Genomic DNA, 24,036 nt, shown 5'->3' on the forward strand with positions numbered 1-24,036 from the left:
AAATAAATTATCGAAGACCACAACTTTTGATAAGATATTAGAGCATTCCCGTAGTTTTCTCGGGAAGCTGACGTAAATATATTGAAGAGGTTTCATTGGTTAATACACGTACGATTCTGCCGACATATTATTGGTCCGAATAATAATTTATTTTTTTTATCTTTCTATATCTTTCTAAGGTGCCAAGTATATCCTACTTTTTTATTTTTTATTTTTTATTTTGTCGTCACCTTATCCTCCCAGTAGTCTTAGAAAAAGGCAACATGTAGACGTCCCCACACTCCACCTACATCCTCTTCTCCCCTCCTAAGAAACGGATGTATATTCTTTGCAACCCAAGAATAGTAATTGATGATGCATTTCCCACCTCTTTTTCTCTCTACAAGTATCCTAATATGCTGTTCTTACGGAGAGTTGATGTGTCGATAACATATCTATTATTTGTTATTTATTATTTATTACTATTATTAGATTATTAGACTACAATAAAAGAGAGTTGGGAGAATTTGGAAGAAATTGGGAGTGACACGTATCTTCCAATTTCTCCAAACTCTTTTTTAAACCCCTCCAATTTCTCTTAACTCTCTTTTAAATCCTCCCCTTCAACATTAATCTATATTTTTATCTTCTATAACACTATATGAATTCCCAATGAAAATAATAACATGACAAGCCCTCTTTTTTTAAGATTTTTTAGATTTTTTATATTTTTTGATGATGGTTCATTCTCCTTTATTCTTACATTTAATGTTCTTAATAATTACAATTCCATTAACACTCACCTCTTAATTACTCTTTAATTTCATTTATATCCCCTATAAACTTTTTAATAGTGAAATATTTAAGGCATTAATTATAAAGAGAAAAAACTGTCTAATTATTTACAAGAATAATGGCTTTTTTACATATTTATATTTTTCCTATCTTATTATATTTAATGTTGCTAATAATAGCTATATATTACCTACGTATGTTTTTCTTTCCTAATTAATTATATACTATTATGCTACATTATTATTATCTACATTACTATGCTTCATTATTAATCAAAAGATTGTTAGTTGATATAGAGCATAATTAAACATGGAAGATATTTCGAATGCATCGAAAATTTAATTGAGATCAAGCCTCTAACTCTCTATTTGTTAGTGAATCAGTTATCTTATTTTTAATTTTATATTTTTCAACATATATATTATTAATAATGTATACGAAGAACGCGCATGGACTCCAAAGGCATTTCATCTTCCACACGCCACCCCACTCTGAATCTACGTCACTGGCACGTGCGACGGCGATGACGTGGCAGGTCGCGAGCCTATCGCGTCGTTTGGCTGCGCTCACACGCGTCGGCCGCACACGTGTCGAAGTTGGAACTAATATTACGCCTAACAGGGCTACAATTAGTGACGTTGTTAATTTGAGTTGCCATAAAAGACAAATTTATAAAACTACACTCAAATTTATTTAGAACAAACCTTTTACGCATGTTCTACTTTTTATTGTCCACACTTGTAAGCATTTCAGGAGTTACGAGGAAGACTAACGAGAGACCATCTAAAAAGAGGGAAGGAAAAAAAAAAAAAAATAGTACAAAAAAAAACTTACATGATTCCACTGCTAGTCTACATTTACGAATAAAAATAAATAAAAATTATTTATCATCATCAAAAATGAATTAGTATAAAAGATGGCTCCTAGGACGCTTGACTTTACAAAATAAAATAATTGTTTTGAAAAAAGTTATTAGTTTTTGTGGTTTTACATAAATGAGCTTTCTTTATTTTTACAAATTTGAACCAGAATTTTAAAAAATTGACTATAATATTATGTGCATTGGAGTATTCAACAACTATGTATCTCTGCTTCCTCTGCCCCTACTCACAGGCGCATATTTGATGCTTCAACCCCCGGGCAGCAGTTTAAGTACTTATTCCATCTCCGCCACCTCCGCACCAACTTCTCCGTCGTGTCCCCATCGTGATGCTCCTTACGAGTGAGAGGAAGACGATGAATTTGAAATATATTTTTTATTAAAAAAATTATTTAAAAACATGAGATTACCTTTTATATATTTAAAGTTATTCTATCTAACTATTATATCTAACTATTACAGCTAGACAACGGCAAAATTTGAGCATAGTTCTAAGCATTGCAATTGACCCTTCTATTGTTCCAACTTCAATAGTTGAATTCAGATATATCAAATTAAACACTGATTTGGATATATATATATATATATATAGAGTCCGGCTACTATGCTATCGGTAGCACGGAGCGCTCCGTGCTACCAAGTTGTTTTCGATGATGCGGCTTCCAAATCGACGATCGGCTCCGTTAGACTTGATCTACACTATTGAAAGTATTTGGAAACTAAATTTCAAATTTTTTCAACATCATTTGACTAGTGATCAAAAGATCTCAAAATTGACAATTTTAATGGCCGATGTAGTGTGTTTGTGAGTTTAACGGTGTAAAACAATCCAAATGCGATGAAAATTTTATAGAAAATTCTTTTCACTATTTAGAGTAAGATCAGTATATCTGATCTTGAATTTAAATCTTTTATCATCATTTTTTATGAGATTTTTATTTTCAGCCGTTCAATTTTAGACTACTTGTTTGATAGGTAAATGATATCGAAAAATTATAAAATTTAGTTTCTAAATACTTTCAATAGTGTAGATTAACTCTAACGGAGCCGATCGTCGATTTGGAAGCCACATCATCGAAAACAACTTGGTAGCACGGAGCGCTCCGTGCTACCGATAGTATAGTAGCCTAGCTCTATATATATATATATATATATATATATATATAGTGACGCTGGTATGTTTTTAGAAGTACGGAGTCCTCCTTGCTTTCAAATCGTTTCGATGTTGAAATTTTTGAATTGACGACCGGCTCCGTAAGACTTAATTTAAAGTATTTGAAATATTTAAAAAATAAATTTCACAATTTTGTGATATCATTTGCTTAGTAGTCAAAGAAACTCAAAATCAATAATTATAATAGTCATGGTGAACCGTTTACAAATTTAACGATATAAAAAATATTCAAATTATGTAAAATTTTGATGAAAAATTTTTTACACTATATGAAATAAAATTAATATTTTTGATCTAAAATTTTAAAAACATATCATTAAATTTTGTAACATTTTTATTAAAACTTTTTTATCACAGCTTTTACCTTCCGACAAGAACAGTGCAATATATTTTTATCAATTTGGGTTGAGTCGGCACAAAAAAAAGAGAAAATACTTCAAAACCCCCTTTGTGGTTTCATACTTTTCCATTTTAATACTCTATAGTTTAAAGTGTATTAAGTTAGTATCCTGTGATTTCTCACTTTATCACTTTAGTACCCTGTGGTTTAAAGTGTATCAAGTTAGTACTCTATGATTTTATTTTTGTATCAAGTTAGTATTCTATGGTTTTTAAATCACAAGGTACTAAAGTGATAAAGTGCGAAACCACAGGATACTAAAGTGAAACCATAGGGTACTAACTTGATACACTTTAAACCACATGGTACTAAAGTGAAAAAGTGCAAAATCAAAGGGTATTAATTTGATACACTTTAAACTATATAGTACTAAAGTGAGAGAAAGTGAAACCAAAATGGAGTTTTTGAAGTTTTTCCAAAAAAAAAACATTTTAAAAGATAATAATGCCGACGGCCGTGTCCGTGCAGCAGCAGCAGACGGCAGGTACACGCGGTCATCGGGAATGGCGAAGGGACGCCGTGGCGGGGCCAGGCGGCGGCCGCCACGCGGGCTGCGGAGCCGCAGTGGGGCGCTGAAATCTGGACGAAGCAACCCCACGTCCTACGTTTCCGGGAAGCGCGCCTCTAATTCATTTAAATAATAAGAAATTAGTTAAATTAAATCCACGGAAGAAGCTGCGAGAAGCGGCGAATTAGCACAATCGCATCTTTCGGCTTTCGCGCCCCGCCCTTTCGTCCGTTCCTGGTGCGTTTTTGCCCGACGACAGCAGTTGGTTGTAACTTCCAACTTCTCCGCACCGCGCCAAAAGTTTGTTCGACCTCTTTCCTCCTCGACACATCTGCTGAAGAGAGAAAGAGAATTTTAGAGTGCACCGGGGTTATACTAGTGACTAGTCGCGTTCAACCAATCAAATAATTTTTTTAAAATTTATTTTTTTCATCATAATTATAAAAAAAATATTTTTATTATATATATTTTTTTTCAAATGAAGAGATGTGATATGTTTGTTATTGATGATGTGATGCAAGTGTGACATAGGCTTCGCGGGGAGATTGTGTTATATGCGGTGAGAAACTGCAATAAAAAAAATCGTCGGTTTGTTTCCGTAAGTAATATTGCATTCCGCATATCACGATGAGTCGGTTACGATATATTTTCTGCGGTCCACCGGAGAATGCAGAACTATATCCTTATATGCTTTTTCCTCAACTCCATTTTATCTAATAATGTTAGATAGACCTCAATACCAAACTAAGCCATAGTAGACTTCCTTACAGAGAAAAGGAACTACACAGCCAACAACAGAAAGTATTACTAGTAATGCAGCACATGCAGTTAAAAGAGGAAGTCTACTATACATGTCACATTTATGTCATATCATCAATAATCAGTTAATCATATCTTTTTTATAAAAAAAAGTTCAATAAAAATATTATTTTAATAATCATGATGGGATGGGTAAACTCATGGAAAAATATCTAATTGGTTGGGAACGCCATCTCAGCATTGTAACTAGTACATTTTAGAGTTTTGTAGTTAAGTGATGCAAAGCAATGCAATTGACGTGAGATTATCTTACTCACCGTTTACATGATTTTGAGATTCTAATAAAAGGAAACTTTATAATTCATTCTAGAATTATTTTAGTCCTAAGTTTGGTCAATTTTCTTAATTTTTTAGATCTAATCACTACCTAAACTATTATAGCTAGATTGACAATGCGGCTTTTCGGCTAATGTCCATTGTAGGTAGAGTACGATTTTACACAAGATTGCCTAAAACTAGAGTCTTATGTTGGCTGGTGCTTGTAAGTGTGTCTAAATTTGACAAGAACGTTAGTTATCAGGAGAGGACGGGAAATGTGACACCCTCATGATCAATTTAATTGGAATAGTCCTATACATGCACACCCATGATCGATTTGAAATAGTTTTTTATATAAGATATAATAAACCTATATCTTTTAATCCGATTATAATATTTTAGGCGGTAGATAGGTTTAAAAGTCAAGAAGGTTGAGCAAGCTTAGGACTAAAATAGTTTAAAGATGGATAGCTGTCTAGGAAGCATGGCATCGCAGGTTTTATAGCCGATTAGCTAGCTAGGGACAATCCCTATCAAATTTTGGTTCCATGGGGGCTCAATTTTGCTATCTAATATTGATGCTCAGATGCGTTCTTTTTCAGATGGACGGTCCTTGAAATTTTCCTGCATATAAAATTGCACCTGCAATGTGCACTCCTAGGTGATAGACATCAGCTGCGCTACTCAAATTACTAACCAAATCGATCTAATTAAGATTAAGAAGAACCAGTTAACAAGCTCTAATTAGGCTAGCGGCTAGCCATTTAGGTGGATGCTTACTATTTGGGTTATAAATTAGTTTAGTTCAGGGTCCGATAATACATTTTTGTCCTCTCCCTTTGTATGGTTGAATGTAGCTTGAAGTAGTCGTATTTGTAAATCTTTGTACTTTACTTGCAACATGAACTATAGATCTACAAATATTACTCATGTTTGTTAACTAAAGCAACAAGATCAAGCTTCACTCAAATTGGTAAGGATAAGAATATCGTTTCATATTTGTATATAGATTTCTACATTCTTTCTTATTTGATAGCCCTTTTCATATGTATACCATGCATTCAAATGAACCTTCACTAAAGTATTTCTAGATAAAAAAACAAACAACGTACTCCAATATTATTTTTTTGCATTTAGAAATACTTAAACATGTAATGTGAGTAGTTGGAGATCATACAACTACTGAACAAGCCATACATGAGAGAAGCTCCAAACACCTTTTGCTACAGGATCAAACAAATTATTTATATCCTCTCTCCTCTATGGCCTGTTAACCAAAAAATCGATTTAGTAGAAAATAGTGTAAAATTGACAGGCGATCGAGAGCGATATGAGATGAATGTATGGTGGAAATTTGAACCCCACGTCCTCACGAAACTGAAAAATTGACTCTAATGAATGTCGTGTTATATAAGATCAATATGATAAATACTAAACAAGACGAACACTACAAACTACGTGGTTCCATTTTTGACTATAATTCTATAAGCCAGAGTATTTGGACCAGTTAGGGTTTAATCAATTGATCCGCGTACTCTTTCTCTCTGGAAACATCTTCCTCTCTTTCAATTTTGACATCAAATTTAATAACACTCCCATCCTTTTCGAAAAATGAACAAATTAAAGATATACTTCCATAAATATGGTGCTTGTAATTAATTAAGATATTGACGTTCCATAAAATCTATTATCAATCCAAAGAGAGGAGGGCCCATTTACAAAGTTCTAGAACAAATCCTTCATATTATTATTATAAATAATATATTATAGAATGTGCATGTGCGTGTGGCATTACTCTGTGGAACGTTATGCAATTAATCCTTTTCTTTCTACGTACTTAAGCTATATATCATTCTCATTTAATCAATTTCTCTCCATTTCTTTTTTTTTCAATTAGACAATGAAACAGAAAAGTTTTTTTTTGTTTGAGAGAAAAGTAGCACGCTACCTGTTTCATTCATTAGGTAAATGAGCTTAACTACATAGAGTGAGGCAGCTAGGGCCTCATGTAGGCGACTAAACGAACGAGAAAGAAACTAAAAGAATAACAAAAAAAGAACAACAAAGAACAATAACCAACGTCATCCTACTCTGCAAAAATCAGTCCACTCTTTCACTAGAGCTCTAATATGGTGAGCAGTAGAAATAACATTCATAGGCAGGTTTCGGAAAATAAAATTATTTCTTTCGCACCAAATCGTCCACCCCCTTCAATTACCATGCTGATATCTAACAATTATAGGTTATATCCTTAGAATGACTCTCTCTGTCTCTCTCTCTCACTCTCTTTGTAAAGATTGCTGGTTTAAAGTGGCCAACATCCTTGCTTCGAAGTGGCAGGAGGCCAGGTTGGACCGAGTTATGTTCAAAGTGGCGTGAGACTGGTTGAGTCCAGTCACAATCGAGACCCGTGAATCCTGTGCACGTACGCTTTAAGTAAATTGGTTGCATCTTTCTAACAACCCGAGCTTTTGGAATTAGTAGATGCATCTTTCTAACAACTTGTCGGATCGTTCGCGCTAACCATTAATCTCAAAAGCTCGAGCTATTAGAAATACGCAACCAATTCACTTAAAGCGTATAGAAACAACGTCCACGGGTCTTGATTGTGACTCGGCCCACCTAGCCTCACGCCACTTCGAACATGACTCGGCCCAACCCAGCCTCACGCCATTTCGAACATGACTCGACCCACATGGCCTCCCGCCACAGGGCAGGATGCTGGCCCATTTAAGCCAACAATCCCCCCTCCAGCACCTGCATATATTTGCAGCAGGCAGAAATCGAACCCGTGACCTCTGGCTCTGATACCACTTGTCGGATCGTTGGTGCTAACCATTAATCCCAAAAGCTCGAGCTATTAGAAATACGCAATCAATTCACTTAAAGCGTGCAGAAACAGCGCCCACGGGTCTCGATTGTGACTCGGTCCACCTGACCTCACGCCACTTCGAACATGACTCGGCCCAACCCAGCCTCACGCCATTTCGAACATAACTCGACCCACATGGCCTCCCGCCACAAGGCAGGATGCTGGCCCATTTAAGCCAACACTTGAGCTTTTAGAATTAATAGTTAGTGCCAACGATCTAAAAAAGGTAGGAAGGTGCTTGCTTCATTTACTTTTTAGGAATGAACTTAGCTAGAATGTGAAGCAAACTAGGCTTCGAACTAAGGACATCGGGGACCATCCATCAAGTTTCTCACGTCACTGTGCTAGGTACAGTCGACCTTAGAATAGTGCTAGTAATATAGCCAATTTGAAGAGTATCGTATTCTTTGTAAGATGGACGATTTTTTAAGGGTCGCACTATTGATAGAACCTTTTCATATATCGACAAATAAATTTATTAAATCTGCTTATTATTTACTGAGTGAATTTGATAAAATTCAGCAAATTTGGCATACTTCTAATGAAACCTTCACTATCAATGTGACTACCCCTCTTGGAAGTTATGAATTCTCCACCAATGATGTAAGTGCACTATGTGCTAAGATGAACAGAACAAGTCCACAACCCTCACACACAGTGATGCCCCCTCCCTTAACCTTATCAGGTGCCTAAAAAAACAAACAACCTTCATTGGCCATTGAGAAATCTAGAGAACAAAATGTGGGCCACTAAGATAAGGATGAGATGCATGTGTCTTAGCTTGATCATGAACATGGTGATCAGGTGCATGCCCACCAAAATATTCAATTGGCTATATACTAGGTCTTTCTCCAACTGCTCCAATAGATATATATATACATATAAGACACTATAGATTCTCCACTATATATAATTAGCTAATTCCAGCATTCAAGTGGCATCTTGAGGACAATATATATAGCTGGTGGATAAGATCAAGGGAATAGTAATTGTAATGCAATATTAATTGTATATATCTAGTTTACTCCAACATTATATATCAATTATTATCAATACTAGATGATTCCAAAACCATGTAGAGCTCGCTTCGACAACAGTTAAACTCGAAGATAATCCCTTCTTGGTTTTCTCTTAAAAAATGTGCGCTATGGGCATGTTTGGCATGCAGTTTTGGGGCGCTGGAGAGTTCGCTAATGTGGTGATCGACATCTCCAAACTCAAGATCCTTCAAGCTCGCAACTTCCACTTGCTCACAGGAGAAGTCGAGAACTTGGAAAGTAGCTAGAGATCGAGGCCATTTCTGGGGAGGATCTCGTACGAGCTCTGTGCGTTTCAAGTAGCGGTAAGTGTTGTGTTGAGTTCCACCCGGATTCCAGTTCGAGCACCACGCTTCACGTGAAATAGACAAGCTCTTGTATGACAAAAATAATCCAGCAAAGTCCTCGTGTCGTAACCTTCCTTTTTCTATTGACTCACGAAAACTTCATTAATTTAAGCTTCTGCCTAAGAAAGAAAAAAGAAAAGAAAAAAAATGGGAGTTCTTTATCCATATGAATTTCTATCATAAATATCTTTCTAGCTAAACTCAATTTATCATTTGCAATTATATCGCTACAACAATCAAAATTAAGCTGAACATGAGTGAGCTAGACTAAGCTCTAGCTCAGCTAGCTAGTTTATTAAATAAATCAATTCCAATTTACTGTGCCCATTTACGAAGTAATGATGAACTGGCTCACAAACGACAAGTTGTATTGTTGTATTATTGATAGCCCAATTTTTGATGGTAGGAGCTCATTACGAATCGACCACAAGCAAGCTTGCGAACAGTAAAATATGTCGTGACAGCTTTATATATATCTAACTGCACATGCGTTATACAAAGATATTCTCTTTCATTTTCTTTTATTTAGTGTTGAATAAATCCAGCGAACAACTGATCAAGAGCAAATAAGGAGTCAACATCTTAAGCGAACGTGTGGGGGTCGATGCGGAGAGAAATATCCTCACAAAAGGCAAGCAATTAAGTGCCGAATATTCAGGGACGAAAAAGTGAAGCCTTTTGAATTGTTGTTCTTCACACAGCTATATATTATAATGCATAACTAAGCTCGAATTATAATACATTTAGCTGTACAAATCTTTCGATATTTTCCCTTAATTATTTGTCTGAATCAATAGTCGACACTATCAAATATGATTTGCATCTCATGAACCTTCTAAAAACGAAATTTTTAATTTTTTAAATATTATTTGCCTATTGTTCAAGTGGTCCTAAAATCATATAAAATTTAAGATCGCTTGATGATGACTAGGTAAATATTAATGCCTAACAATTATAAAATTTAGATTTTAAGTTCATCGGACATAGATAATGCATGTTTACTGATGTCGATCATTCAAAAACAACATAACAATATTAGGAGATTGGTACTTTTCTAGAAGTATTGCAGTTTAATTCTTATTTATATGACAAACTTATATTTTACTTTTTATTATTTTAATGCAAATTCAAAGATTTATATCAATCTACATCATTTGCGATCCTGGAAACGCTCTGATTAACGCATAAACATCTCAAGGGAAGGATAAAATAATAATTTATGGTACGTAGCAAGGAGTGATATATAGAAGGAATATATGGTCGTAGAATTTTCGTAGGGTGGAGGATTTGAGTGGGAAAGCGACTTCTAAGGTTGGAGAGAGAATATGAAAAATGTATAAGATCCTAGAGCATGAGGAGACCAAAAGAATATATCGAGGTTGAGGGACTTGTTTGTAAATATACATTTTTTTGTGGTAGTCTTAGGTTCTTTTTTCCTCGGTTGGATTTATTAGGAAATCATACTGTGTTTGTAGGCTATGGAGTAAGAAGTTTTTGTCAAATCGTTGCAGATCATAAAATATATCTCAAACTAATTTAATTTTACTATGTAGGATGACAAAGAGTCCAATCAGGATTATAATGATAATTACAACTTAAAATAATATTTTTTAAAAAATTTATTTTTATAAGTTTGTATAATATAACAAGAAAACCTTTTACTGTCTAATAGGACTCTTATTAGCTTTTCAATCAACCAGTATGGAGTTCGTAAAACGTTCTCTAAAAATCACATTATTACAAAATTATTAGTGTTAAAAATAATAGTTTCATATTAAACAAATATATGACCTTTGATTTGTACACAATATATAAGGCTTTGGCCGAAATTGTGGCGCGCGCTAATGGTACCCAAGTATATATATATATATATAGAATTGAGCTCCTATACTTTTAAAAGTACTAAGTTATTGGTGTTTGTAGATTTTTAGTCATTGGATTAAAAGATATACGGTTAAGATGATGTAGGTCCCCTAGAATTGAGTGGATGGTTGGTTGAATAGTATGATCTAACGGGTGAAAATGATCAAAAAGATAGATCTAACAGCGGAAAACTTGGTAGCACCAAGTGCTTCGTGCTATTAATAGCATAGTAGCCGAACTCATATATATATATATATATAGAGCATGACTGCTGTGCTCTCAGGAGCACGGAGGCCTCCGTGTTCCTGAGCCGTTTTCAATGATGGAGTTTTGAAATTGACGATCGGCTCCGTTAAACTTGATCTAGCGTATTTGAAGTTTCTAGATAATAATTTTTGCGATTTTTCGATATCATTTACCTAGCAATCGAAAGGATTCAAAATCAATTAATTTTTAACGGCTGAAAATAAAAATCCTATAAAAAGTGGTGATATAGCACTAAAATTTTCGATCAGAAATATTGATCTTGTTGTAGATAGTATAAAGAATTTTGTATCAAAATTTCATTTGATTTGAATACTTCTACACCGTTAAACTTGAAAACGGCAAATATCAACTATTAAAAATTATTGATTTTGAATTATTTCGATCACTAGATAAATGATATAAAAAAATCGCAAAAATCATTTTCTAAAAATTTCAAATACGCTAGATCAAGTCTAATGGAGTCGATCGTCGATTCGAAAATTCAATCATCGAAAACGGCTCAGGAGCACGGAGCCTGAGAGCACAGCAGCCTTGCTCTCTCTCTCTCTCTCTCTCTCTCTCTCTCTCTCTCTCTATATATATATATATATATATATAAAGTTGGATCAGAAAGTTAAGGAACGGATTTTAGAATCACATGCCATGTCCCCCGCATAAGTCGAAAGATATAAAACTTCTATAGAACCATCAAAATCAAAAGCTTATGCATGTATAGATTTTAACTCAACAGTATAGATTAATCTTTTATTATCAAAGTAATTATTTCGATATGAAAATTGAGTTTTGGTTTTGTAAATTCTAGGATGATGTTGTGTACAGCATAAGACCTTTTTTATTTTAAGATTCATGTCGGTTCAACGACTCTAATTAGCTTTAAATTCCGTACTTTATTTCCCAATTTCTGGTTGATTAGTTGACCTAAAACGGAAAAGAAAAGGTCTCGCCATTGCGTGTGGGGGATATTTGAATTAAAGAATAATCAATAACCCAACGGTACGAAATTGGTTTACCAAGCATAGAATATTCGAGCATATTCAATAAACTTGAATTTGAATGCTTCTTGGGAGTTTAAAAACATTATATTAATGTTTTAGGTACATACAAAATAAGAGTCAGAAAAGAAGGACGGACCACTTCTTTGAATGGGGTCCTCTTTTTCTTTTTTCTTTTTCTTTTTTTTTTTTTTATTATATGCAACCTAGTGAATATTCTCATAACTCAGAATTTTTATGAAGTTTAAAAGAGTTAACTTGTTGATATATTATGCATACAACAACCTATTTAATGGGACGAGTTCATATATTGGTAATATAATTTTTACTTTTCAGATTTTATTTTCACTTACTTGTAGAATCTAGTTTAGTATAGGATTATGACACAAGTAAATTGTGTGAGAGATGTGGTCGGTGCTCCAGCTGGATGGCTAAATGCGACTTGCTGTGTGAACGTGATGAATGTTTGTAATAGCGTAATTGTTTTATAGTTTTGATACTTTTTTTATACAATTTGTGTATAAATTCTGTTTCTATTTGGAACATCTTGAATTGTACTGATTGTGACGTTTTGGGCAGATAGAAAAATCTTTGTCTGTTCGACAGGTCTAGCGTACGCACTCATGCAAGACTCTTTCCACCTATTTGGAAAAGGGACGGCGGGGCGTGACATACCGAGCCCCTATTTTTGATCGCAACAAGCAATATAGTAGATTATAGGATCGTGTGTGAAGTAAACAGTCGAGGGCATAGTATTAGTTTAGCATGGCGTATCTTATTTTGCTTTCGTTCAATTTCCTGCTTAATAAAAGTCATTATCAGATTGTTTTTGCGAAGAATGAAACATATAATATTTCGTATACAATTAAAGAAAAGGAAGAAGGAAATAATATCAGCTGCTACATTTTCCAGTTCAACACAACTATGCCTTAGAGCTGCAAATTTTAGTTGACAAGTTTGAAGTAAAAACTTATACTTTTAGTCAAAATCAATTGTTAGACTAAGCATGAAAAAAATTGTTGATATAGAAAAATAATGATTTCTATATGTAGGTATAAAACGAATTCACAATGCACATAATTTCTACTTTGTAGAAAGGGAAAAAAATTGCTTCAATTTAAGCACTAAAAGAACAGGGGTTTTAGTTGTGCAATTATTATTAAGTAGAAGATCAAAACACACACCTCCAAATGACACTCAAACAATGCTGTAATATTTGTACATTTGAGGACAGTTACAGAGAGAAATTAATAGAGTGCAAGTCGAAGAAACACTTTCGACTCTTATCGTTTTTGAGCTTAAGGTTGCATTTTCTGCAGAATGATGCAACTGACTCCTGCATCGAGCCCGGACCGCACACAAAAACTCCTACTCTTTGTCCTTCTGTTTCAGTCGACAATTCTGAAAGTATGTCTGCAAAAATAAACCATAAAATCATATGGAGATCGAAAGAGACGAATAACAATGTTTGGTGGCTTAAGGAGTTGATGACATTACCTGATAAGTTTGGCCTTTTTCTGAAGTTCACTTCATGCTGTTGCAGTGAACCCTCTTCTTTCATCGATTGCTGTTCTGCATATTTGTCGCTACAATAGTTCGATGATTTTCTCCACCTATAGAGAACAGTCGCCACGGCGCAGCAGCTTGTTGCTATCACGAAGGAAGAGAAGACCAACAAATCGTTAATCCACGACGGGGTTTTCTGATGCGAGGGTTTCTTATTTCGGTGGAATACAATGTGGTTTAGGCACACAAGTGAGGCGAGAAAAATAACGAAGGATAATGCGGTGATCATCGCATTCCACAAGAGCCCTTCTTGCATTGGCACAACTTCTTGGTGAGGTTCGCAGTCCATGACGACTGTTTCGACATGCGAATTGCCATGCAGAAAGTCGCACGCTGCACTAGCCGATCCATGTTCTTGCGTTACGTAAAGTTTTAGCTCCAGATATTCAAGTTCACTGGGCTGTTTACGGAGTAACGACGAAATCGGTGATAGCATGCTGAGATCTTGTATTCGCTTGACGCAGTATATCAATAGTATCTTTGTAGGGCGCCTCTTCGTATTGCTGTTTCTCGAAGCAATGTCATGTAAAATGCTAAGAAATGGAGTTATACCCGATCCTCCCGCGATCAAAACTAAACTGGAATATCTGCTTCAAGAAGACATGTTTTTAGAATTACAAGCGACTCCAGAGTTTTCTTTTACGTAAATTAGGCTGTGAATTTGTGACGGTACCTTTGGTACGGGGAATTTACGGGACCGTATGGACCATCAATTGCGACAGCAACATGCTTCGCCTGATCGAATTTGGTATCTGTCATGGCATGTATCTTATTATATAGTGTTTCAGTCCACTGCCCATGGCTTTTAACTAACACACAAAGCCTCTCAGCATTTCTGCTGCAGCTTGTTGTAATGCTAAAAGGATGCCACTGGAGTTTCGATATGCTCGGTATTTTTATAAAAATCATACTTGTCGGAGTATACTTCGTACCTACAATAAAGCAACAATCACAAATTAAAACATACGAATCTTAATTTTATATTTGTGTAGATCTTCAATTTGGTGTTTCAAGTGTTGGTTACTTGGGTGCTTAGGTAGAGTGAGTTCTACTGCTTTGCAAGGCAATATGCGAGCGGAAATAAGGCATGTTTCACTCCTCGATTGTATTATCCGTAGTATCTTGTCAAGGGCGAATAGAAGAACACCGGAAAACACCAGATAGAAATGCTGATCCCCCGCATGCAACAAGAAAAACAAGATGAATACTATATACAAGTGATGGGCTAGGAAGAAAGCCTGAAACTGTTTCCTTCTTATCCAGGGGAGTGATGTTATCCAGATGATCGCAGCTGTCGCGAGAGCAAAAGCTCCTGCGATGTTCACGCGCCCTACTCTCTGCCACTTTATTATCTGTACTTTTCGAGAAACAGAAAAAGTGCAGTTAATTTTTAGTCATGAAGTGGCATATATTTATAGCATAAATAATCTCATAATACTTTTTAAGTAAGTTATATTGGTGTAATGATAAGTCTCATTTGGAGGCATATTACTGCATATTTTGCTTGTGGAAATCAACGATAAGTTGTTTATACTGCATATGCTGCATGACAAATTCAGCCCTTGTTTACACTTGAAATGTACCGAGAGCTATTGAAATACTGCAAGCGCTTATAATCGAGTAGATAAGTTGGAAATCTATGTGTTTTAAGCCGAGTCGGATCACTGATAACCTCTCTTTTTTCTCTGTTTTTTTCTTTTCTGAAATGCAACTGTCGGTGATCTTGTTTTCTGGAAAGCGGATATATAACAACACTACAGTTATATATCTACCCTCTTTTTTTTTAAATTTCTTCCTATGCAATCAGTCGACTGTCGAATTCGTGATGAACGACATTTCTTTACGTGATGTCCATAAATTCAACTTGAATCATTCAAAGGTAACATGATGAAATTCAAACAGTTCGGTCGATTGATCACATACCTCCTTTGAAAAGCGCTTATTAACAGCCCAAATAAACATGATACTCAGGCCATGCAAAGTGGAGAGAAGTATCATTCCATTAGCAATCCAAACATGATATCTAACAGAAGCCTCAAACTGAACTCCAATTATCCTGAAAATAGAAAGTCCCCTTAGAATCGGCAAAAGCAGGATTGCAAGGCAAGCCTCGCTGAGCGAGCCGATGCGTACTCCCATATGCATCATCTTTAGCTGCCATCTTCGAGTAGAAAGAACTATGTAAGAAGGAGCTTCTCAAAGAAACAACAAAAAGAGTAAATTTAAAAGATCAGTGCATGATCATCACCTACCTATTCAACTTTAGAGAGGCATAGGGTGTCATCTTCTTGAAATCGCTCGCGACATTCGAGTAATAGGTCCAAACCAGGAAAACTATATACAGAGATGTCGCAATAAGCTCACCGAATGATACTACGCCGACAGGGCTACTTACAACTACTGGATTCGCGATTGTTGTTGATGTCAGAGGTCTCTTCTTCCTGCTGACATATGTTTATCAGCCTACTACAATGTGGAAAAAAAATAAAAAATAAAAACATTAAGCATTTGAGCAAAAGTGCCAAGTAATAAAAGCATACCGTAAGTACCCGTTCTTCTGACACAGATGCAAATAGATGTATCCTAGAGTTGCGACGCCTAAAACTGGGAAGCAGAATACTATCACATTGAGGCCTGCGTCAAAATTTCGCACCAAGAAGAGAAGATACTAATACTGGTGTTAAAGAATGAAACAAGGACTTTAGCAGCATCAAGTTGTTTCGATAAGTTAGTACCGTAGTCGCCAAGGAACGTAGCATTTGCTCGATCTTCTGCAACATGCCATGATCTCTTCCACACATTTGTCGGCTTTAGAATCCATATACATATCCACGCAGCAAATAATATGATCATCGACAGATTGAGGACGACACGGAGAGCCGAATTTGGAGCCATGAATATTGAATTGCAGAGGCTTCGATTTCGTTAAATTGTTAGAGGAAAAAAGTAGTAGGTTGTTCTCCTTTTAAGGAGTAAATGGGCTAACCAATCATGACATATGGTGGATAGTGGTTGTCATCTCCATGCCCACTTTTGCACTTTGGCTGATCATGGTGAAGTCATGCGACGAGAGCGACTGACGCGATGGTCTCATCGATTGTTATCCAGATCAGGTTCTCCTTTCATATTTAGAAGATATTGATAAGGCAATTGCCTTGTAAAAGATTTAGAGCTTGTAGCATTGCATATTTTTGTTCTGAAGATGCTGTTCAGTTGTGTGTGTGTCATCTTGAGCAAAATTCTCAATCTTGGATCAAATTTGAACTTTATTTTGATTATAATGATTAAAGATATTATATGCTTTATTTGAAAAAGAAGGAATTAATCATGTGATCAATAGAAGAAAAAAAAAATCCCTTATGTACAAATTATTATTAATTACTTATTCCGACACTCAAAGAAGGCCGCGTAGAATGATAAAGCATGTGAAGTCAGCATGCGCCAGCGGAAGCTCACGAATAACACATGCCTGACTGCCCAGGGCTCGTGCCACTCCATGCCTCTTGAGAATCTCTGAATAAATTGTTGCCCGGACCCAGTCCAGCACATCAGCAGTGGTCCACCATGTAGATTTGAAAAATTCTCTTATACAGAATAAAAATTATGAGTTTAGGGGATTAATTAATATACGTCAGTGTTTTCTATATGTAAATTTAAGTTATCAGAATTGAACCAAACTACTAATAGCATAGTAGTAAGGTACTCGAGAGCCAGCTATGAGGTCGAAAGTTTGAGCCTCGTATGAGCATAAATTTGAGACTCACGTGCTTGGATTGGAGGAAGTCTATTATCTGATAATCACACCACATCATCTATAATCAGTTAATCATATTTTTTTAGGATAAACGTGTAATAAAAATATTTTTTAAAAAAACATGATGGGATGGGTAAACTACGAAGGCGTATTTAGATGGCCGGAGACACGACGTCAGTAATGTGACTTTTATGTTCTAGACTTTTTCCTTAGATATAGAGGTTCTGGATAGCGGGACCAATGGTAGAAAAAAAAAAAAGCACTATTATTGGGTGGTCCGCAGCTGGCGTGGTGGACTAGTTCTAGGTAATAATTCCAACTGGTTGAGGCCTCTCCTTTTTGGGTGCTCCACCAAGGCTAATGGAGGAAGGTTGATAGGTCCACCAAAGATCTCAACAATTGTGCACTGTAGATAAGGGGTGGTAATGTAAAGAACGCAATATTGGGAGGGCTATGAAAAGTGGGAGAATGTCAAAGACTCATCATATTGGAATGTTGAGGCTAGTCAACTAGAATTGCAATTTTAAGACCACAAAAGAACCCACTGTTTGGAGAGGACACTTACCAAATTGATAGTTCAACTTTAATTCTTTAAATGACAAGTGGGTTGCCATCATGATCCATTTGTGGAATGTAAAGGTGTTTCTAGTAGCTAAAACAACAAGATTTTAAGATTTTAAGTGACAATCAATACATACCGTGTCCATCGAATATTTACAAGATACTATTCCTGTGTTGTTTGTATAGCTTAACATTCTCTTTTCTTTAAAAGAAAAGAAAAGAGAATGTTAAGCTGACAGACTGCTGACTCGTGGATTGAGGGTCGATCAACACTGTGTCTTCTGTGCCTTCTACACGGAAAATTACGACCATCTTTTCTCCAACTGTATCTTCACTCGTTATCTCCTACTCACTATGGAGGGGCAGTTTCCTTTGACCGATGCTCTAGGGGACGTTCGAGATCTCTGGACCCTAACTGCCAACACCACCGACGCTGCTCTGAGATCAAAACGCCTTTGTCGCCTTGCTGGAATCTGGTGGATCGTCTGGACGGAAAGAGATAATTCCATCTTCCGTGCATTATCCCACAACGTTCTTCGCTCTTCCGATAGGTTGAGAATTTTGTTGGCTGAGTGGTCCGCGAACATCTGATTTTTTTTTTCTTTTTTTCTTTTTTTCTGGCTCTTTGCTCTCCGGAAGCCCTAGCTGCTTCCACCCTGTTTCGCTTAGTTCACTTCCACTTAATGAATGAAGCGGGTAGCTTGCTACCTTTTCTCAAACAAAAAAAAAAACATTCTCTTTTCTTTAGAACTAATAAATAGTTATCTCAATAAAATTTAAAAAATGATAAAAATATATAACAATTAGAATATATTAGTACCAATAAGGCTAATTTATGATCGGCATATATTGGCACTGCACGGCATGTAGCATGTCGTACCATACTAGCAAGTTTTCGATACGATCCTGTGATACGACACAAATCCTTGCTCAACAGCCTATAATACAGAAATTAAGTATTATAGCCTATGATAGGACCCCTTGATATAAAATTTCAGGTTTGAGAGAAATTTCAGTTTTTTTTTTTTCTCCCTAGTTTGCCTAAAACGTGAAATTCAATTTCTTTAAAACCGAAAAGCATCACAGCAGGATCATTTTTCTGCTTTTTTTTGTTTGCGTATTTTTCTTTGCTTCATGAAATTTTTTTCTTGTTAACCAGTCCCAGTGATACTAACTCCCTGAAACACATTGTTACAAGCAAATTTTGCAAAATTCATGGAATCACTGTACTTTTAGTCCAATCCACATGAGCCCAACCAGAAAAGTGTTCTTGAATCTTCTCAAAACAGAGTTTCTGATAAGTAATCCCCAAAATGAAAATCAAAAGAGATTAAAAAAAAAAAGGGAAAAATATAGCTTATGATCATCTTTGTGTCTCTACTTGCATCTACAGTTCACATCATGAAAGAAATGGCAAACACACACACACACACACACACACACACACACACACATGTTCACAATTGTATGAACGAAAATTGGCTTCTGCACCGAAAGCACTTCTTGCTGCAGCACTCTTTTCTGCTAACCATCAGTTTTCTGACAGGCAGGAGATGATCATTAACTATGATCAACCTTCTAAAATTCGCTTGATCTTTCTCTCCAATCTGCTATATCTTCTTGGTTGCACCAAAATATTTCCAAATAATCAGAATAAATGATACCTGTCTTGTGAATCAATCAAACAAAACTGGGCAAAATCTTGGTTAAGATCCAGGTGTAGATAACAGATAGAAGAGCGCCAACAGGAATTGTGACCACCCAGGAAGCAACAATCTCTCTCACGGTCTCCGCTCGCACGCTGTTCAATCCCCTGGCGAATCCAACGCCCATGACTGCGCCTACGAGCGTGTGCGTGGCAGAGATTGGCAGCCCGAGCTTCGATGCCACGAGAACCACAGAAGCAGCTGCGAACTCCGCTGCGAACCCCCTCGTTGGTGTGAGCTCTGTTATCTTCCTGCCGATTGTGGAAATCACCCTGTACCCCCACATCATCAGCCCCGCGACGATCCCGAATCCACCCCACGCAAGAACATCGGTGGGGATGACTATTTCGGCCCCGCTCGCGCCGCCATGCAGGATGGATAGTGCGGCCGCCAGAGGGCCGATGGCGTTCGACACATCGTTCCCCCCGTGCGTGAACGACATGAAGCAAGCCGACAGCACTTGCATGTAACCGAAGACGCCGTACACGATCTCCAGCTGGGCTCCTGTCGGGCCCGCGATGTTGGATAGAAATCCGATGCTCTGAACATGCGGTTTCTCTGTCGGTGCAGGTTTCTCTGCTTCGGTGGATAGGAGGTGTCCGAGTTGTTTATGGATGACGCGGCTGACGATGACTGCCCCTGCAGTTCCGCAGGCCAAGGCCTGTGCTAGCGCAATTGGAAAGATCTTGCTAAGAGGAAATGCGGAGAAGGAGATTCCGGTGACGCCTAAGAAAACAGCTATCGGTGCAGCAGCTGCTGCAGCCTGACCGGGGTTTGGCGCACTATATACAAACTGAAGAAGAAACAACACTAAAAATGTTAGCACAGGTTAAGGCCAATTGCAATTCGGCCGTAAATCAAGTTTAAAGAGAGGAACAACATTTGTTTCGTAGTCGAACATGACAACAAAAACTGAGAATGTCATCTAACTGTCGGTTCGATTCCATGAAAATGGTTTCCCCAAGATCGGCATGTAACTCATGACTAGCGTTGTTATGATCAATAAAGAAATTAATGTTTTTATTGATCGAAGAAACGAGATTGCTATAGTAAACGCATCTTAGGCTCTTTTCCACAATGTGTCAGTTTTAAACAGGGCATGAGGCATGTTATTTGTAAGCAAGGAATGGAGCAGCTTACCCTGCGTATGCATTTGTAAACAAGGAATGAAACAGCTGCTCCCATGAGAGGAGAGATGACCCACGAAGAAGTAACTCGCGCCAAGGAACTCCAGAAAACAGCGCCGACGCCTCCATAAACAAGCCCGAAGCCGACCATGGCTCCGACAATACAATGCGTCGTAGAGACGGGCCAACCGTAGAAAGAAGCCACCTAAAACGAGAAAAAAAAAAAACCATCATTTAGTATTAGACTAAGCATCGACGAACTTTCACATACCTTTCTACGTAATTAAAACAGCTGAAGAAACACACAGATGAAACTTCTAACGAAAGAGCACTATGCCGTTCTTTAGTCCCTTCCTATTTTCAACGCGCTTCGTTTGAGTAAAATTCACTAAATGCATTTAGTATTTTGCCGACAAAAAGAAAATGTTACGTAAATGCGATAAGAGTTCACAGAGATATTAACAATCTGAAAAGTACATTATATAGATGAGATTATATACGGCACAATTTCGCAGATTAATGGTCCATTCGTGGGCTATTGTTCGTTTCAGCAATCATTCAAGACACTTCCACATTTGATACTTCCAATTTAGAATTTTAGACGTAGTAATTCTTACGATTGTATAGTCTAGTAAGCAGCATGCTAGAGCAGAGTAAAAACACTATTATATCCGAGCATGCATTCTCATGTACGTGTCTGACTAAAAACATTGCAAACTTCAGAGACAAGTTTATGGTAAAAATCTCATTGGAATGTTTTCGTCACGGAATCCTAACAACTGGTACAAAAGAACGGATTTATAATAATTGGTATCGAGTCGGGCTGCGGATTGTCCACGTAGGTTTCTCTATGAGCAATGCAGTATATGAACTTATTAAGACCTGCAGCCAGGTGCCGGCGGCAGCGAGGGAGGAGAGGAGGCCGGCGAAGAGCAGGGAGTCGTTGGCGCGGAAGACGGAGGCGACGAGGATGCCCTTCTGCATGGTGCTGGTGACGTGGGTGCCCATGAGGAAGGCGCCCGCGAACTCCAGCACGGCGGCCGTCAGCACCGCCTGCCGCAGCGTCAGCGCCCCCGACCCCACCGACGTCCCCATCGCGTTCGCCACGTCGTTCGCGCCGATGTTCCACGCCATGTAGAACCCCGACAGCAGCGTCGCGTGCGCCAGCGCCCGCGTCTTCAGCCCGCCGCCGCCGCCCGTCACCGACGGCATCGCCAGCGGCAGCGCCAGAGCCGCGAAGGCGATCGCCGCGCACACGGCGAAGGCCGTCCGCGACGACACGCCGAAGGCCCGGGCCATCTCCGGCAGCTCGGCCGTGGCGGCGGCGGCATCCGGGCGGCGATCGTCGCCGGCCTCGGCGAGGGACGAGGATGCGGTGGCCGAAGGAACGAACTGGAGGCGGCGGAGCGAAAGCGAAAGCGAAAGCGAAAGTGAAGGAGAATGCGACGGAGAACGGTAATTCACGAGACCCGAAGAAGAAGAAGAAGAGTCGGATGGCGACGGAGAAAAGATGTTGTAATAGTTTTGAATTACGCGAATGCGAGGATTCGAATTGCGGAGAAAGAAGGGGTTGTTGTTGTGTTTGGTTGGGGTGAAGTTGGGAGAGGAGAGGCTAATCATGATGAAGTGTTGAGAGGGAGAGGAGGAGAGATTATGGTGAAGGGGTGTGGGTGTAGTTCGACTTTTTGTTTTTTCTTTTTTTTGGGGTTTTCCAATTTTTGGGGGAAGTGTTAACTCTTTTAGTTTAATTAGGTGGTGGAAGAAGTGGAGACGCAGCTGAAACTGGGGAATGAGTGGTGGGGGTGGAGGGAACTAAGATTCCCTCCTCATCCACAACTGCCCACTATATATATTTATAACTGTAGCAACCGCTATATCCATATCCTCCTCCAAAATCACGGAAAATCATCGCATTCGCAGTGTTTGACAAAATATTCTAAATATATTGTAAAGTTTAATGTTTTCAAACTTGGATCAGATAGTGATTCGAAAATAATATTATTGGGTCAGAAATTACTGGTTGAACAGTAATATCAGTATTACATCATAAATATTTAATTATTAATTTAATTTTACTTTGTATTATTTTAGTATCATATTTGATTATAAAATAATAATTTTTAGACTAAATTAAATAGATATACATTTTCAAGCTTCTGACTTTAAGCTGTTGAATTCTAATATAACTTATTAAAAGAATCCGGCCGGTTTGGTTAAAATCAAATTAAGCAGTTCGCCGGCTTGATAGTTGAATCGCCAATTTGACTGATTAAAAGCGATTTTTTTAACTTATCTGATTTAGAGGACTGAATTGAACTGTTTTATAAAGTAGGTCACAGTCAGACTAGTGAAATCGACTAGTTCAACCTCATTTTTTATATTATTGATATTTAAGTATGAGATTGGACTCATAGTTTGAGTCTCGGCAGTTTAGATATTATTGTCAGAAGACAATAATCCGATTCTTTAAAAAAGAAGAAAGAAAATTTCTCGCATTATTGTTGTTTTCAACTTATCTTCTACCAAAAAGAACGTTTATTAGTTTTTACATTTTGTAAGTTTAAGATTTTGAAATGATTGTTAAATTATGATGCGTGATAAAATGGAAATTAATAGGTAAATAATGTTTGTGATATTTTAATATAGTAGATTTGTATGAATTAAATGAAATTATTCAATAAACCATGAATTTTTGTAGGTGTAATAAAGAAATATTCATCTGTCTAGTTCTATATTAACTTGCAATTATGGCAATTACTAATACATAAATATTCTACTACTTAAACAAATATCTATTAGTATTTTTTTATGATAAATTTTGTATTTGCTAGAATGTGGCGATATTTCTAAAACTTTTTGAGAGGTCAAAAAATCTGTAATATTGGGAATAAAATCAAAATTTTTAAAGTTCATATGCGTATTTCAAAATGCACTTGTATCCATATATATATTCAAAATTGGGGCACCCAGTAACGGGCAAAAATTGTATGGGCATGGTCCCCAAACTAAAAGTTTGGGGACGGTGCAGATGAGCGCTACGTGGCTGGCGTGTGCCCATCCTGGCCCTCCCTTCCTCTCCATCAGCGTCTTTCTCTCTCTCTCTCCCTAAAAATTGAGGCCCATGTTTTTTT

The 24,036-nt window shown here is 37.3% G+C and overlaps 2 protein-coding genes and 1 long non-coding RNA gene across 5 annotated transcripts; 1 reads left to right on the forward strand and 2 right to left on the reverse strand.

The window, feature by feature from the left end:
- Window positions 8,602-9,932, forward strand: LOC109722943. The gene is made up of 2 exons (XR_002219574.1): window positions 8,602-9,027; window positions 9,599-9,932. It is a non-coding gene; the product is annotated as an uncharacterized LOC109722943 (long non-coding RNA).
- Window positions 13,317-16,759, reverse strand: LOC109722774 (ferric reduction oxidase 8, mitochondrial). 3 transcript variants are annotated; one of them, XM_020250910.1, is made up of 8 exons: window positions 16,493-16,759; window positions 16,298-16,391; window positions 16,010-16,201; window positions 15,681-15,813; window positions 14,782-15,109; window positions 14,431-14,689; window positions 13,689-14,344; window positions 13,317-13,604 (listed from the first exon to the last, which is right to left on the reverse strand). In XM_020250910.1, exons 1-8 carry the CDS (start codon window positions 16,650-16,652, stop codon window positions 13,426-13,428), a joined length of 2,001 nt encoding a protein of 666 aa, XP_020106499.1. In that variant the 5' UTR covers window positions 16,653-16,759; the 3' UTR covers window positions 13,317-13,425. The 3 variants fall into 3 exon arrangements, with proteins under 3 accessions (XP_020106499.1, XP_020106497.1, XP_020106498.1); XM_020250908.1 differs by having other exon boundaries at window positions 15,681-15,918; XM_020250909.1 differs by having other exon boundaries at window positions 15,681-15,918; window positions 16,010-16,198; window positions 16,493-16,758.
- Window positions 19,350-22,706, reverse strand: LOC109723112 (inorganic phosphate transporter 2-1, chloroplastic). Its single transcript, XM_020251333.1, has 3 exons — window positions 21,788-22,706; window positions 20,919-21,110; window positions 19,350-20,571 (listed from the first exon to the last, which is right to left on the reverse strand). The coding sequence occupies exons 1-3, from the start codon at window positions 22,523-22,525 to the stop codon at window positions 19,753-19,755; spliced, it is 1,749 nt and encodes a 582-aa protein (XP_020106922.1). The 5' UTR covers window positions 22,526-22,706; the 3' UTR covers window positions 19,350-19,752.

This window comes from Ananas comosus, linkage group 17 (genome assembly GCF_001540865.1).
Source record: "Ananas comosus cultivar F153 linkage group 17, ASM154086v1, whole genome shotgun sequence".
NCBI classification, from domain to species: Eukaryota; Viridiplantae; Streptophyta; class Magnoliopsida; order Poales; family Bromeliaceae; genus Ananas; species Ananas comosus.

Coding starts and splice junctions, on each gene's coding strand:
- LOC109722774 (XM_020250908.1), bottom strand. CDS start 16,652: ATGGCTCCAAATTCGGCTCTCCGTGTCGTCCTCAATCTGTCGATGATC. Junction 16,202..16,297: donor CAGAAGAACGGGTACTTACG/GTATGCTTTTAT, acceptor AACATATGTCAG/CAGGAAGAAGAGACCTCTGA. Junction 15,110..15,680: donor ATAAGCGCTTTTCAAAGGAG/GTATGTGATCAA, acceptor CGAAAAGTACAG/ATAATAAAGTGGCAGAGAGT.
- LOC109723112 (XM_020251333.1), bottom strand. CDS start 22,525: ATGATTAGCCTCTCCTCTCCCAACTTCACCCCAACCAAACACAACAAC. Junction 21,111..21,787: donor CCGCCGGCACCTGGCTGCAG/GTCTTAATAAGT, acceptor TTCTCGTTTTAG/GTGGCTTCTTTCTACGGTTG. Junction 20,572..20,918: donor TTTACAAATGCATACGCAGG/GTAAGCTGCTCC, acceptor TTTCTTCTTCAG/TTTGTATATAGTGCGCCAAA.